The sequence below is a fragment of the Ciona robusta genome, chromosome 12 (genome assembly GCF_009617815.1).
Source record: "Ciona robusta chromosome 12, ASM961781v2".
Classification (NCBI taxonomy): Eukaryota; Metazoa; Chordata; class Ascidiacea; order Phlebobranchia; family Cionidae; genus Ciona; species Ciona robusta.
In genome coordinates this window covers 1,219,829-1,237,184 of record NC_143246.1, presented here as the reverse complement: position 1 = coordinate 1,237,184, position 17,356 = coordinate 1,219,829, and the positions used below count along the sequence as shown (strand labels likewise).

The 17,356-nt window shown below is 35.9% G+C and overlaps 2 protein-coding genes across 3 annotated transcripts; both read left to right on the top strand.

Annotated features, from left to right (window-relative positions):
- The first annotated feature begins 894 nt into the window (after positions 1 to 894).
- Positions 895 to 6,823, top strand: LOC149726262 (uncharacterized). Of its 2 annotated transcripts, XM_089889412.1 has the most exons (7): positions 897 to 1,098; positions 1,486 to 1,581; positions 3,984 to 4,162; positions 4,757 to 4,858; positions 5,114 to 5,229; positions 5,519 to 5,647; positions 6,180 to 6,823. In XM_089889412.1, the coding sequence occupies exons 1-7, from the start codon at positions 1,006 to 1,008 to the stop codon at positions 6,587 to 6,589; spliced, it is 1,125 nt and encodes a 374-aa protein (XP_089745538.1). In that variant the 5' UTR covers positions 897 to 1,005; the 3' UTR covers positions 6,590 to 6,823. The 2 variants fall into 2 exon arrangements, with proteins under 2 accessions (XP_089745539.1, XP_089745538.1); XM_089889413.1 differs by lacking the exon at positions 5,519 to 5,647 and having other exon boundaries at positions 895 to 1,098.
- A 1,560-nt stretch (positions 6,824 to 8,383) lies between these two features.
- Positions 8,384 to 17,262, top strand: LOC149726261 (carboxypeptidase E-like). Its single transcript, XM_089890124.1, has 10 exons — positions 8,384 to 8,557; positions 9,085 to 9,177; positions 9,755 to 9,858; positions 9,917 to 10,012; positions 10,762 to 10,920; positions 13,681 to 13,819; positions 14,006 to 14,152; positions 14,267 to 14,406; positions 15,867 to 16,086; positions 16,423 to 17,262. Exons 1-10 carry the CDS (start codon positions 8,410 to 8,412, stop codon positions 16,536 to 16,538), a joined length of 1,362 nt encoding a protein of 453 aa, XP_089746250.1. The 5' UTR covers positions 8,384 to 8,409; the 3' UTR covers positions 16,539 to 17,262.
- The last annotated feature ends 94 nt before the right edge of the window (positions 17,263 to 17,356 follow it).

The window sequence follows — 17,356 nt, the reverse complement described above, 5'->3', positions numbered from 1 at the left end:
ACGAACAATGTAACTTTTAAAACGAAAAATGTAAATATTAGACATGATGTGTCTTTTAGTTAGCGTGTTAGGCTTTTACGTATTCGGACAAGCCCTCAGTAGCGCGATCCCACGTTTGTTTCCGTTTTAACAGAGCGATAATTAAAGAACTTGCGAATTACGTGTCCATTTTCATCATCATGTTTTATTTCCTATGCACATTTTGTTTCAGCGATGACGTGCGGAGCAAGAATGTAATTTCTATCACCGAAAATTGCCATCTTTATGCTTTGAAGACAGACAATATCTTCCAATTTTTTCACAAGTTCTGTTTCACACACGCATTTTGGTGGCTCTTGCATCGGGCCCCCCACCGGGCGTGTTTTAGTATGATTCGTAACACCGGGTCCTCACCGGGTCCCACCGGGCCCCACCGGGCCCCACCGGGCGTGTTTTAGTATATTTTTTCCACCGGGCCCCGCCGGGCGTGTTTTAGTAGGACCCTGAATTTGTGTACCCCTTAACCCTTGTACGAATTTGGTCACAGATAGGTTTTTCCTGGGTGTCTTATCGAAACATGCTGGAAAGGCATAATTGCAACCCCAAGAAGTTGCCAAAGACGAAGGCATACAATTAAATTTGAAAGCAGATTTATCAATATGTAAATACGTCTTTGCAGCGCTTAAGTACATTTTTGATGGGGACTTTGTTTACAAACCAGTATTACGTCGTTTGTTAGTCAATTTAACTTTAGATCAATTTATTTGGTAGACATATATATTTATCTTTAAATGTCAAATTTATAGCTTGTATTCGCAGTGGAAAGGTGCACTGGTCTAAAAAGACCAAAAATGGCCGTTTAATATACAATATATACTTACAAAATACTTTGGTGGCTGTAACTATGATGTAGAAACAATTTGCAATGTTGTTGTTGTTCGCGTGTAAACTATTTTGAGCTTTTAAAAGTCTATTTATGCTGTAATTAGGTGGTCTGTTTTTAGCCAAATCACTTTAGTTTCAGTAATGTGCTGTCACAACAGAATAGACGAAGCTCAAGCAGAAGAACGACCGTTCGTGCGGAAAAATGGATGGTCTTTGCCCTTGAATGGTTTACAGGTAATGTTATACATATAATTAGTATTTTATTTTGATTTACTTCGAATTGCATTTAATTACCATGTCTGTGCAACCCAATTTATGAAGAAGAATGCAAACTTAAGTTTTTATTTATAAAAATTTTTGCGCATTTTTAAAGTAAATTTTCGACACGAAAGGCCAAGTTTAAAAAAATAATAATTATACAGCAAGTATCAGGGAGATGTAAGGAACATTTTGAGACAAAATTTTCAGTGGTCATCAGCGGCAGTACAGTCAACCCCGCTTAATCGGACCACATCGGGACCAAGCCAAACCGGTCCGATTAAGCGGGTGGTCCGATTAAACATGGGCCGATTAAGCGGGAATGACTGTATTTCAGAATTTAAATATCTTTATTTGTTACAGATACTGGCGTGGTTGTTGATTTTATATTTTGGTGTGGTGTTCTACGCAGTGGAGGGACTTGCATTGGAACCATATTGGTGGCCCATTGTGTTTTCTGTAAGTTTGTTAGATAAAAGTGCTTTGATCTATATCCAAAATATGCCGGGGGTGCACCAGTACAAAAGTGTATACAAGGGTGCATCACAAACTTCAACAATTTTCAGCAATAATATTCAGTTTTGAACATTTTTAACAAATTTAGCCACTTTCCTACAGTTTTTTTATAAGAATTCTATATCTTGTATCATTGAGAATTGAGAAACGTCATTAGTTTTACGTTAAAGCAATCAGGGGTGCATGAGTTCGTCGCAACAGCTTTAGTGGTTCACCAACCCAAAAAAGGTTGAAGATCACTGATATATATTATAATGTATTATATACGTACGGTACGTGGTCTAGCATGCAAAAGTTTTCTTTTAATTACATAGTATTAGTAATCTATTTTAATTAAATGTTAGTAACCCACTGTCAGTTTTTCCTGTTGCAATCCTGTTTTAATAACCAGCTTAATTATTCTTACAGGAATAGAATTAATTGCCAGGCTTTTAAACCAATTCTCTTTATTTTACCAGGATGTCATTGGTAATATGACAGCCGTTTTGCTGTTATTTCTCATCTCTCCGCTATATTAATTAAATATGACCTTTGTTAGTGTAAAAAATTGTATAAATATTTAAAGTGTATTGTGTATAATTGTGTATATATATAAATATAATATTTTGCTAAGTTCATGTAAACAATTACATTAATTTCAGATAATTTAATTGAGAAAATATATATTAACATTTGTGTTATTTCTAGTTCTTTGGTAAAAGTGACGAAAAGCTATATAGCTTAGGTTTTAAGACATGTGTTTCTAAATTAAACATGAAAGCTGACAAGTATTGCCCATATGAATATTTAAACATTTAAATAACCATCAATATTTCATGCAACAGCCTGCCTTCTGACATAAAAACACAGCAAGTTATGTTTTCAATATTTCTTAAATACCAAATCCAATTTTTTTACTTGTCTATAAGCATCACCCCATTTTCCATGTTTTAGCCAATTTCTGTGACTTTTACCACAAAAATAACACATATGGGATTTTAACACAAAAATGTTTAGTGTAATAGTACGTATGGACATATGGTTAAGTCTAATATACTTCATTGGCTTTCCATTGTTGGTGTTATGTTTCACTTTTGCAAATTATAAATACACAGTAGTGGGAAATATCTTGGGACACGCATGGGCTGTGAATGTCATCCAACCAAACCCCTAATGCAAAAGTTCTTTAAAAGTAAAAACAATCAACCAAGATGGTAGCACCGGGCCACCAACCCACAAATAAATAAATCTTTAATTGGAACTAAAAAAAAGGGTCATTTTTTGTAAAGATAAATCGCAAAAGTGTTTTTTTAACTTTGTTGTTAAGATTAATATGTTAAACTTTATATAGAAGTATAGCACACTATTTTGTCTTCAGTTAATAATAAGAAATAATTATAAGGGTTTTAAAACATTGAATTTTATAACAATGGCTATTGTTGATCTAATATTTGGGTTTGGGTGTGTGTGTTGGTAACAAAGGCCCATTGTGTGTCATACAATATGTATTATCTCTACCACATAATAATTACAGATTCAAAATGAATTTTTTGAAAGTGCTAATTCAATGACCATAAAAAAGTTTCCGACTGTATTTTAAAAACAAAGAAGAGCACTTTCATTAAATTGAAACATATCCGTGTATATTGTTTTTTTTAATATAAATGTTTTTAATCACAAATTATAATGTCATAATTGTGTCAGTTGTAGTGACTCAGCATTAATACATATTTCTATGACATCATAGTGCACATTCATCATTTGCACAATGTTTTATTTTTCATTTGATAATAATTTTGTTGTTTTCCGAAATAATTCGCATCATTTTTTAATTGGTAAACTTGTCTCATAAGACAAATTACCGCAGAGCTTGATATACATGTTAGCATCTGTTCATAAAGGCTTATTATTTCAAATACCTGAATTTGGTGAACCCAAAAAATTATTAGTCTTCACACGCAGTAGTATGTATACATAATAACATTGATATTAATTGCCACTAATTTAAGGACTCCAAGCTATAAAGTACAAACCTGAGCCTCGTTCAGCTTTAATAGAGCATATTATAATATATATTATATGTTATATAATTTACCTCTCAAATACTCAAAAACAATAGCATAACCAGTACAGCTATTTTGCCTTGTCAATCAAATGTTATAGAACAGATGTTTTAGTTTTAAAATCTGTAATGTTCGATGTAATGCCCACGTGGAGTTCGTATGAAGAATATTTTATTTTATATTTGTTATCTATTGATGTAATTACAAAATATTTACATATGTATACACGTTTTAGGTTTTTTTGTATCGTTAGTTTCAATTTTGTTTATTTATTTGATCAAGTTTATCCGAATTGCATCGCAGATAATCTCCGTTGTGTATGTCACAAACATCATTTTCCACACAACATCGACAACAATCAACCCAGCTGACGATAATTCCACCAAGTGGAAAGCAACGTCTCGTCCCGTGTTGAAATTCAATCGAAAACTCCACAAACATGTTATTGAGAATAATTATTGCCATCTCTGTGAAACAAATGTGTGAGTAGTTGTGTGTTGTCTGTGTAAATTGGGTATTGGGCACCAGACATACCAGGTGCAACAATCATTATAACATTCTTTTATACACCTTGTGCCCGAATAAGAGTTTGCATGTGTGTTACTTTGTGGGTGATTGTTTTGTATTTTTGACTGATAACTCAGACAACTTATTAGTGACCACGGGGTTAAAGCAATTGCAGTTAAGCGTCTTGCCCAAAAAGAAACATAGCCCAGGATGGCACCATTGAGACTCGCGAATGTAACCTTTGTGCTGGGCAGGCTCACTAACTACTGTGCCAGGGTGTAGACACAATGGAATGACTCTATAGCAAATTTACCAATCATATTATGTTCTGTTACTTCTGCTACCAGGCATATTAAATAATATATTAGTGGCTCATCTGGTATAAAAACATAGTGTATTTCAAATGTTTTGTCTGTCATAATTTCCCTGATGAAGTCTCGCCGTATGGCAGATGAAACGCTGGAATGACACTACGTTTTTTTACCAGATGAGCCACTAGTATATTCCATACTACGTTCATTCATTTCTCAATTTAATTCAATTGATTAATCACGATATTTTTCCCACAGTGGAGAAAGCAGCAAACACTGCAGTGCGTGCAACAAATGTGTGTCTGTGTTTGACCATCATTGTAAATGGTTGAACAACTGTGTTGGGGACAAAAACTACAGGTAATATAACAAGCATCATTATGACATCACACATTATTCTATAACGTTTTAAATTTAAACCACAAATGCAGCTTCACCCCACCTACTGGGAGAGCTTCCAGCATTCCCCAACCCCCAAGTACATACCCATATAATATACAATATGCAATATGCACACACTACATTTATTTGATAAAGCGTCACCCCAACCCATAAGTACATAACTATACAATATGCAATACACACACACTGCATTTATAACACATTTTTTCCCAGGTTTTTCTTGGCAACAATAACAAGTGCATTGCTTGGTTGTATTGGAATGATCGTGGTATCAATAATAGTGTTTGTTGAAACAATTCCTTTTCTTTCTTCACCTACAAGTGCTTCAGGTAATATGGTTTTTAAACTGTTGTTTTTATCTTAAGCTAGGGGAGCAATGAAAGCAGCATATTTTTAATTGTCTTAATACGATTGTTACAACACCGACAAAACAGTTATAACATGTTGTTTAATTGGGTGAGGAGGTCTATCAATAAAAGGGTGACTAGGGTTTTCAAAAGTAAAAAAACAATATCTCTGTTTAACTTCTACTTAAAATTTAAACCAAATAAAGCAGACCCACAAAATATTTATATCAACAATATACATATTCAGTTTAATAATCCCTCATGTTTGTAGTCAATGTTTGGTGGAAAACATCTCATGCTTTGGCCATCGTTATAGAGATCTTCATTTTCCTAAAGATCATTTTCCTTGGTCTTTCCATTCTTTTGCTTTCACAACTACTATTGTTCCACGTCATGCTCAGTAAGTTAGTGTTATGCACCGTGTTATTCAGTAAATGTTTGAACCAAAGTTAGAACTATGTGTCTAACTACCGCTGACCACTGCCTTCTCTACATTTTAAAACATTAGGCATCTATGTCTTTGTGTGTCATAATGCGCACAATTGAACACAGGATATTTAAAGCTCACAAACTTAGAAACTTGACGTGTTAAAGCTGATGGCTGGGAGTTAGGGGTTTACTGGCCTGGCATATTGATTTAAAACCACAAATATAAAAATGGCAAAAAGCTTTTCATATTAATTTAATACAGACAATTCGTAAGGGGTTACAAGTTGTCTGTTTAAAATTATTGCAGAGGTTAAGGTTTTGTGCCTCCTCGCACCTCTGTAACGGTACGCTCGTGCATAAGTCAAACCCTTGGGTACAAGCGGTGCCGTGCTAACTTTATAAGGAAGGTGTATAACTATAAAGAGATTGTTTTTCAAAATTCTGAAAGCCTTGTCAGTTATGTGTTGGTCAACGACACATTTAGATGAAGTTTGTTTGCTCAGATCATCGGGAACTAACGACGTATGAATACGTGAAGAGAAAGGAGAGAAAGAAGAATGAGAAAAAGGCAAAAAGAGAAGAAGAGAATATTGAGAACGGAACTTTTTGTAACGAGCCACTAGGTGTTGATAGCGAGAGCGTTGCAAACATGGATGACCCGAGGGAAATCCCAGACACCCCAACCGCTCACCCCTTACCCCAATCCAGCGGAGAAATCCCTAAATCGGATCTATACAATGGGAACGGTTTGGTGAAGAATAAGAAAGGTAGAATAGCGAGACCCCTTCCTAAGTTTCCAACAGCTTCTCATCAATATTCTAATGATGGTTTCCTTCATGAAGCGTCCAATCAACACAATGTGCAGTTACCTCATTCTATATCAGATGCAAACATTACAAGCACTGAATCCTAACAATCCACACTGAGAGGTCACTAAGGCACTACGTTTATGCTCACTGTGACATAAGTATTATTATTATTATTACAAGTTAAATATACATATTGTATAAATCATCCGGTAAGGTGCCTTGTATTTAGTGTGTATATTATTATTATGCAACAATCTTCAGTGCTTTTTACTTCAATATTTCACGCACTGTGTCGTAATCCACTTTGTTCAATAAATTAATCTTTTGTGAACTTTTTACTTGCGCTGTTTATTGTGTGTATTGTGTATACACTATGTGTTTGGTCACCATGTTGTGAGACACCCATATTTTAACCTGACAGCGAGCATGAGGTGTATAAATAGTAATACACCATGTGTGTCTGGTGTATAAGAAGACACCCATGTTATAACTTAACAGTGAGCATGAGGTGTATGAATACACCATGTGTGTCTGGTGTATAAGAAGACACCCATGTTATAACTCGACAGTGAGCATGAGGTGTATGAATACACCATGTGTGTCTGGTGTATAAGAAGACACCCATGTTATAACTTAACAGTGAGCATGAGGTGTATGAATACACCATGTGTGTCTGGTGTATAAGAAGACACCCATGTTATAACTCGACAGTGAGCATGAGGTGTATGAACACACAATGTGTGTCTGGTGTATAAGGAGACACCCATGTTGTAACTTGACAGTAAGCATGAGGTGTATGAATGTACCATGTGTGTCTGGTGAATAAGACTCCCTTGCTGCAACAGTTTAAATTTTAAAACCCCCCAGCGACTAAGTTATTTATAAAATTTAACCGGCTGGTGGCGCTGATGCACGATTATGAATTAAGGTACGTTTTTAAATTTCTGTGTTTGTTCCAAAAACAAACAAACTTAGCGTTAATTGCTGATACGGTTTTATAATTTTTTGAATGTTCTTTGTTTACTACCAAGTGGGACAAGAAAATATAATGAAAAGGTGTCCCATCTTCCCTCATCCTACGAAATCGAGTTATTTATATCAGGATTAACCGCACGATACATAAAGTAGAGTGGGGGAAGATGGGACACCTTTTAACTTTATTTTCTCGTCCCATTTAGTAATAAACAAAGAACATTCACAGAATTATAGAACTATATCCTCACGACTCCCATAGACCGTTGTTAATTGTTTAAAACACGATCGGGTTCTTTGGATATTATGTGCTAAAAGTGTTCCATCTACCCCCACCCTACTATATTAGATCTACAAAAAACGTCATAAAGCAGAACTCTGCAACGTTAATCTGTCGCTTATTAGACGAAGGGCGCCTTGGAAATCGTGTTTGTAGAATGGGCGGAAAAGAAAAAAGGCGAAGGCGAGTAAATATTCTTGTGTTTGCATTCATTGGACAGTTCACGTTTACAGTGGAGATTGAGTTTGGCAGTTTCTTGTAGACGGCACGGTGTAGTTATGTAGGTAGTCTCTGTGAGTCTTTAGTAAAATGATGGAGAATCCTATACTTTGTGTATAGAACGCCATTGTTTTTATACATCGTACGCTATATGAATATGTTGTTTTCGAGTTTTAGACTAACAATATATTGGTGTTTTTGTAGAAATGTTATAAGTGTTGGAAATTATATTTTGTTGTTATAACAGGTTGTATTTGGCTTAAACAATTTGGTATGTTATGTTTTGTTTAAATATTGGCGTATATGGCTCTTCTGTAATAAATAAGACCAGAAACGCATATTCTTTGTTGCCGATGTAAACTGTAATCGTATAGCCATGTTAGACCTGTATTAGGTAGTAGTCTGCCAGTTGGTCTAACCAACAAGTTAATATAATATTCTACGTTGGTGTTAATGCAGGACAAGATGAATATCTGGTGTTTAATTGTTATCAGTTTGCTTAAAGCTGTTGAATCTAGTGACACAACTTTCCCGTTAAACAGACACCACGATTATGAAGAATTGACGCAAGTTTTAAGAACAACGAATGCCAGATGCAAAGGTTAGACATATATTTATAGTAGGGTGGGGGAAGATGGGACACCTTTTCATTTTATTTACTCGTCCTATTTGGTAGTAAACAAAGAACATTCAAAGAATTATAAAACTGTATCCCTATAAATACCATAGACCATTGTTAATTGTTTAAAACACGATCAGTTTTTTTTGTATATTATGTGCTAAAGGTGTCCCATCTTTTCCCACAGTACTATATAATAAGATATATCAACAATTTATTGAAGTTGGTTCATTAATCTCCGTAGTTTCGCTCTTTTCTTTAAAAAGTCGCGCCTTTTAACAAATATGTATTAGTTTTACCTGCATATTATAACGGCCATCGTTTCCGTTATAATTCCCATTGTATCGATATATTAATACATGTCATGTACCTTTGTTAATATAATCTAAGGGATAAATTTAAATGGGGTATATGTTTATCGTCTTTCGTAACCAAAGAGACAAATCAAGTCTCGCATATCCAACCCCAGCTGTATGTAATAACATTTATGTTGTTTATATTTCATCCAGACATAACAAGTTTAACATCAATCGGGAGGTCGGTCGAAGGAAGGGAATTATGGGTGATGGTGTTTTCTATTAACAGCACACATCATACACCAGGTAACATCTTTATTTTTAACTTATTTTTTCATATAGCACTGTGGGATAAAATAGAAAGTATTGATATAGTAAGATGGGGAAGATGGGATATGTATTCATTTTATTTCTCGTCCTATTTGATAGTAAACATAGAATATATCATTATAAAACCGTATTCTCACGACTCCCATAAACCGCTGTCAATTGTTTAAAATATAACCAGTATGTTTGGATATTATATGCGAAAGGTGTCCCATCTTTTCCCACTCTACACTATGCACAAAATCCCAACCTATACTATACATAGTTGTTTTATCCATAGCCTATTATACCGTGTATTGTTTTGCCGTTAATTGCTTCCGTTGTTTTAGTTACTACACGTATTTCAAGCATTATAGTATACTGTGGGGTAAAATAGAATGGAAATAAGACACTTTTCCCCTATCATAATATATAACACTTTATCGTTTTATGCATTCTTTTAGTTTATATCTATAGAATACAAAGTGTTTTAAAAACCGTGGTGTAGCGGAACTAGTAACTATGTATGTAACGTGAGTGGGTACATATTCTACATTATATGATTGTGCATTTAAAGGTGTACCGGAGTTTAAATACGTTGCAAACATGCATGGCAACGAAGTAGTTGGGCGGGAAGTCCTTATCGACCTCGTTCAGTATTTCTGTGACGAATATCACAAGGTACGTCATCAATTATTCATCTCACATAGACATCCTATATAACGTTGTTGTTTCGTAGGGCAACAAGACCATTGTTGATCTGATCACGAATGTGAGGATCCATATTATGCCATCTATGAACCCGGATGGCTACGAAAAGGCCGCAAAATATAAGGTTGGTTTCGTCATTTATATTTTCGTGGGTGAAAACTTGAGTGACTTATCCATGGTTGCCACTCCCATGACCACAGTCGAGTTGCTGAAGTTATTGCAGTGTGTGGATAGGCAGACATGACTTTTGGTTGGTTTGGTCATTTAAATCCTTGTGGGTGGGAACTTGAGTGACTTATCCATGGTTGCCACTCCCATGCCCACAGTCAAGTTGCTAAAGCTATATTGTAGTGTGTGGATAAGCTAATATGACACGAATGAGATTTGTAGCCCACTATAAGACCAACAACCACAATCGTAAATTATTGATTGACATCTTACATAATTTATTTCACCAAATCAACGTTCGATGAGAATTGAATTTTGAAAGAGCAACATTGTAAAAGCGTTTGTAACAAGTGTTTTTTTTTCATTTAAACTATGTTGTGTTTTATAATGAATCTCGTTTTGTCGTAAATTAAATTCGTGATATTGGCATCAATAAAGGTCGGGGTAAGTTGGGACATGTTTTCATTTTCTTTTCCCGTCCCGTTTGGTGGTAAACAAAGACTATATTTATAGAATTATATAACTTTAGTCTCACGACTCTAAATAGCGTTAATTTGGTAGATAACTCATTGTAAATTGTTTAAAAAACAGCAATTAGGAAATATGGGATATTATTACCAGTATATCACTCGAACGTTAGTTTTCCTTATAAAGATATTCAATTAAGTTGTGCAACATACGGCATAAGGTATTGTCATTTTACAGGGCTACCCTAAAGATTACGTCAGGGGGCGAAAGAACGCGGCAAATTATGATCTGAACCGTAACTTTCCCGACTTTGATAAGATCGCTTGCCGGACCGGGGATTCGAACCGTCTCGCTTACAATAGAGCTTATGTTTCTGAAGCTGTGAGGGGAATCAAGGTGATGTTCTATTATATATACAGTACTGCGGGGGAAGATGGGACACATTTAGCACATAATATTCAAATATCCTGATCGTGTTTTAAACAAATAACAACGATCCATGGGAGTCGTGGAGATACGGTTTTAAAATTCTTTGAATTTTCTTTGTTTTCTACCTAATGGAATGAGAAAACAGACTAAAAAGGTGTCCCATCTTCCCCACTCTACTATATGGGTAATTTCACTGTTATAGAACTCATTATTTGGGCCGATTTTGCCCATTTTATATACTTCAAAATTGTATATGCACATTCTATCCTGTTTGGGTCGGGTTCTTGTTATATAGGACCCAGGATTTAGGCCAGACTTGGCACATTACCCCAACATTGTATAAGTATATCTATTCTACATGGGTGATGTCCTATAATAAGTCACATCATGGAACCTGGAATTTCAGCCAGAGTTGACCAATTACCCAACAGTGTATATGAACATTCTATTATATTTGAGAGGTCCTACAGTAAGGCACGTCATGGAACCTGGGATTTCAGCCAGAGTTCGGCCCTTACCCTTTAAAACTATTTTTATAACTTGCAAAGTAACGATATGGCCCAATTACGGGTTACCACCTATGTGACTATGTGTGGGTGATTGTTTTTATGTATATGGCTGACAATTTAGACAACCCATTAGTGACCAATGGGTTGGAGCAACAGTTTTTACTCAAACATTGTCCGATTAGAAACACACAGGTGAATGGATGCCCGTATATGAATCACAGTATTAATAACACCACAATGTATTTGCCATACTCACCACAACCATAAAACACCCTCACCTTGCTATAATCCCACACACAATGAGACAATAACTTGTCTATTCCACAACCCCCAGGAAAATCAATAATTCATCTTCATATATCGACCACCACCACGCACCAATATTCTTCAATATCGATCAAACAGAATCCCCTATTAACAATTGAACATTCTTTTCATCTTCGTTCTGCGTTGTCCACGCATTATGACCTAACAGAACCATTAACAATGCGTCAGTTGTATTGACATTTAAAAATAAACTCCGGTGGAAATGCCGAGCTTTGAACTCGGTATCGTTGGGTCATGCGTCGTATTTTCTTTGTTTGGGCGTATTTTTAGGTGCTAATTAGTATTTACCTGGCCAAAAAAATCGGGGTAACTCGTAAGCTGGCACGAGGTATATATATATATATATAAATAAACACCCGTGTTATAACGACTCTCGTTTTCCAGCCACGCGAGTATAAAGCAACCTTCATTTATATTTAATCGATTACGGCCTATAACTTCGTATTTGCATTGGGCGTTCACGACCGTATGTTCACGACCGTATGAACTTACAATAACACGTATGCTCATTATTGAATGACAAGGGTTCAAATTACGGCTTTTCGAACTGTATTAAAACTGGCTTACATATAGGAAACGTTCACTAAAGGTCACGAAAAAACAGTTTGGAATTTTTTAATAAGGTTTTAAAAAAATCAGTTTTTAAAAATAAAACGCAAAAAAAACAAACAAAGTGGCCTAATATGTTTAAACTGATGCTATTTTGCATATACGTTATTACATATCGCGTATTTTAACGACTATCGTTTATTTGCTGTTAATTCCTTTATCTTCGTTTTGAACTAATCTATAACCGTCGTTATTGTATTCGATGAGATAAATCAAAATTCTATAGTAGGGTGGGGGAAGATGGGACACATTTAGCACAAAATAACCAAATTTTCTGATCGTATTTTAAACAATTAACAATAATTTATTGGAGTCGTAAGGATACGGTTTTATAATTCTTTAAATGTATTTTGTTTACTACCAAGTAGGTCGAGAAAATAGAATGAAATAGTGTCCCATCTTCCCTCATCTTACTATATTACGGAATTATGCAGCTCTTACATCAAGTCAAGTACCACACAACAAACACATGCTGCTGGTTACTCGTAATAGTGCATGTAACTTATGAAAATGAAACAAAACACCCGTGTTTTAGTGACTGTCGTTGCCCCGACTACTGGAATACATAAGTTACATTCATTCATTCATTCATTGAAATATTTATGTAATTATGTAACTCCTTCATAAGCATTGGAACTACATGTGACAAGCCATATATTAGAGACCGACCCTTCGTTTGCTCGCTGTCGTAAAACAAGCGACCAAATGTCACATCTGTCAAGCAGGATACATCAAACCTGGAGAACGTCACGTAAAATCGATAGCCCCTCTCATGTGTCAACCGCAGCCAGGGCATCAACACGAAAATGTAATTTATTCCCCCTCACCATTACCGGCTGAAACCGCACGGGGGGGATTTATTCTAACGATGAAAATTGATTGTTTTATAATAAACCTTTGTTGCGAACTTTGTACAACATAACAGGGACCTTGTTAGATGTTGCTGTGTTGAAATTGATTGGGTAAAGTAATAGGTTTGCATTAGCTTTAGCAACTCGACTGTGGGCATGGGAGTGGCAAACATGAATAAGTCACTCAAGTTCCCACCCACAAGGATATAAATGACCAAACCAACCAAAAGTCATGTCTGCTTATCCACACACTGTAATAGCTTCAGCAACTTGACTGTGGGCATGGGAGTGGCAAACATGAATAAGTCACTCAAGTTCCCACCCACGAGGATATAAATGACCAAACCAACCAAACGACATGTTATTGTCATTTTTACAGCGTTATCAATACCAGTAAAATCACAATATCGATTGATTTCAAATATTAACAGATTCAACCCGAAACCGAAGCTGTCGCTGAATGGATAATGAGCGTTCCATTTGTTTTATCAGCAAATCTGCATGGCGGTGACGTAGTTGCTAATTATCCATTTGACGAATCGTGTGATGGTGAACTAAGGCACTACCAAGGTAGGAAACTATACGCGTTGTTTTAAGCACTGCGAGTTATAACATGGGTGTCTTCTTATACAACAGACACACATGGTGTATTCATACACCCCATGCTCACTGTCGAGTTATAACATGGGTGTCTTCTTATACACCAGACACATATGGTGTATTCATACACCTCATGCTCACTGTCGATTTGCCCAGGTTGCCCGGATGACGCAATATTTCGTCAACTCTCATCGGCATATAGCAACGGTAACAGTCAAATGGCGGGTTCAACCGGTTGCTCCCAAGACGATGACTTTCATGATGGGACCACTAATGGCGCTGCGTGGTACAGTATAGGGGGAGGTAAGTTTAGAAAATAACTCGCTATCAATAACAAGTTAAAGAAAAAAAAAATACAAAACTTAATTGGTAAAAGCTGGAACATTACAACCTGAAAAAGTTACATTCCTTCACCAGGCATGCAGGACTTCAATTATCTTGCCAGCAATTGTTTTGAGATCACGATTGAGATGAGTTGTGTTAAGTTTCCACCCGCTTATTCATTACCCGTGTTCTGGCAACTAAACCAAAACGCAATGATCGATTATATTTACCAGGTGTGTGTTAACATATGTAGTTCTGTGGGGTAAGATGGGGCATCCTGATCGTGTTTTAAACAATTAACAACAGTCTATGGGTGTCGTAGAATACAATTTTATAATTCTTTGAATGTTCTTTGTTTACTACCAAATAAAATGAAAAAAATGGAATAAAAGGTGTCCCATCTCCCCTCATCCTACTATACAGTTGTAATTCGTCTGTACAAATGGAATGTGTTTATTAACCTCAAAATCGGATGGCAATAGAAATTGCATAATAACCCAATATGTTATCTAACAAATATAGGCCTTTAGTGTAGGATGGGATACCGTTGGCACACAATACTCCATAATTCGATTTTGGGTTTTAAACAAACAACAACATCACCCATATAGAGTTGTGAGGATACAGTTATTATTCTGTAAATGTTCTTTGTTTACTGTCAAGTTGGACGATAAATAGGGGAAAAACATGTCCCATTTTACCCCAACTGTCGATATGCTGCCCACACCTCAGTTAAAAATAAAATGCGGATTCTTTGTCAACCAATACATGGGCCCAACACATGTTGTTGAATTAAACTATATGTGATGTCTGGGAAGCATGAATTCTTACCTTAACAACATTTTAATTTTATGTTCGGACAAAATTCCCAAATGCCTTTCATCTAAATTTAACCGTACATACACAGCAGTGAGCCGGTTCATTCCTGATCTTTATTTAAATATAATCTCTTCTCTGCATAATGTATGTGACGTAGACTTTCGATAATTCATGTGTCCCGACCCGTGTGACGTCATAAATGCGGTTGTGACAGCATCCTGTCCTAATTTGATTCGAGAACAAAAATAACAATTAATTTGTGACGAATAATCCCATTGTAAAACGAGTGACGTTGTGACATGCGGACAAACAACTTGACTGGTTTGTGTATAAACAACAATATGCTCGGCCATTTAATATGGGATCCTTCTGTTTAATTAATCGTTGACAGACAATATTGACCTGTTTTCTGCATGTATAATTGGTTCGGGTAAGATGGGACTTGTTTTTCTTTTACCGTCCCATTTTATAATAAACAAAAAAACATTTATAAAATTTTATACCCGCATCCTTACAACTCTAAAAGGTGTTGTTAACCGCCAAAAACACAATTGTGAAATCTGGGATATTATGTCCTTAGTGTATACCCATCTCATAGTTCACAGTCCTAAATGTTGGAATGCGAGGATACTGCGAAATTTTGACCTATGCATCCCTGTCTGTCTGCATTGCCGAGTCGCATATCAGTTCACCCATAGAGTTGGTCTATTCGTGTTGTTGAATGTAGTGGTTTATACGCTATACTGAATATATGTTTTTTCTACTTTTACTCAACATATATCTACCCTGGCCTAGAATAGAACCCAGAACCTTTCTATTTCCGCCAATATATCTTATGTTTGTAAAGCTTTAACCCTTCGATATTTTATTTCAGTCCACATGTGGCGTTAAGGGGTTCCTCTACGACGCCGCTAGCGGCGCCCCAGTGCCTGATGCCGCTGTAATAGTGGAGGGAATACATCACGTGGTATATTCTGCTGCTGATGGCGATTACTGGCGCCTCCTCGTGGCAGGAAACTACGCAATTCGTGTCCAGGCTCAAGGATACGAACTCAGTGAAATTAAAACTGTCCAAATCCCTGAGTGTCGGCCATGTAAGTTGTTATATTTAGTTGTTTAAATCGTTACGAAAACAAAGTATATTTACGGAGATATATCTATATCCTTAAGACTTTAAAATAGCCTCGTTAATTATACATTTCATGGCAATTGCTACAACCCAGTGGGCACTTATGTGTTGACCAAACTGTCAGCTCTACGAAAATAAAACGATCACTCACAAAGTTACATATGTGGTAAATTGTAAGCGGGAACAAGGTTGCCAGCCGCGCAAGAATAAAGGGAATTGCATTCATTATTTGGGAGATTTGGGAAATTATTTGCTAACGGTATCCATCTTACCCCACTATATAACAACAACGTATCACCAGATTCAGCCGTTGAACTAAACTTCAACCTGAAGAAAACTAACCGACGTGAAACCGCTAAGGAAACCGATGACACACTTCAACGACTGCGATCTGTTCTACTTTCGATTCAACAGTGATGTGTTTGACCTTAGATAATATATAAGCCACAAAGGGGACCGCATGGCCCAAAACCTGATAACTTCTGGGCACAACTAATTCTTAACTCTCTTTGCCATAACCCTTATAACTCTTATGTGGCTGATGCTTAAATGATCTAACTTCTTTATTTCCCTGCTTCGAATAGACATAATACTGGTCCATGTACTGATGTACATTTCAATTCACAGGCAAGAGTCGGTTACCAATATCATTCCTGCCAATACTCCTTCCACCCTAACCCACGTGGCAACTTATACCCACAAATCTAAACAGTATTATTTGTCTACTTTCAACTTTAAAGTTGGGCCATATAGTCTCACTTAATGGTTTATAAACCGATCCGTAAAGTTTTGATTCGAATTAGTGATTTTCATTGTAAACGTTAGATGTGTTTTTTAAGAGACCGTACAAACGCTACATTACCAGATTAACAGTTTTGCGTTTTCTTAGTAATTATGTTTTAGTATGTTTTCTGTAAATAGATTTTATGAAAAAAGCTGCATTTTCAGGCTTACTTTATTATAAATAGACGAAGAATTTACACTAATTGTTTTTTGTTAAACGTTGTTTTTAGTCTTTATGTCTTTGCTGTATACACGAGCAATAATTTAACAAGGATTTAAATCCGCAATTTCCAATGTTGTATGTGCAATGTTAAACCACTTACGTGTCCAATAAAGTTTCAGTGTTGCTCAACGAAAAGTGTTTTTTATTTATCTGGAAACATTTTAATTTACAATAAAATAAAATAAACAAAACATGACATTTTTTATTTGAATACGTTAACCAAGAGGAA

Coding starts and splice junctions, on each gene's coding strand:
- LOC149726262 (XM_089889412.1), top strand. CDS start 1,006: ATGTGCTGTCACAACAGAATAGACGAAGCTCAAGCAGAAGAACGACCG. Junction 5,230..5,518: donor TTCACCTACAAGTGCTTCAG/GTAATATGGTTT, acceptor TCATGTTTGTAG/TCAATGTTTGGTGGAAAACA. Junction 5,648..6,179: donor ATTGTTCCACGTCATGCTCA/GTAAGTTAGTGT, acceptor TTGTTTGCTCAG/ATCATCGGGAACTAACGACG.
- LOC149726261 (XM_089890124.1), top strand. CDS start 8,410: ATGCAGGACAAGATGAATATCTGGTGTTTAATTGTTATCAGTTTGCTT. Junction 9,178..9,754: donor CAGCACACATCATACACCAG/GTAACATCTTTA, acceptor GTGCATTTAAAG/GTGTACCGGAGTTTAAATAC. Junction 14,407..15,866: donor TGATCGATTATATTTACCAG/GTGTGTGTTAAC, acceptor ATTTTATTTCAG/TCCACATGTGGCGTTAAGGG.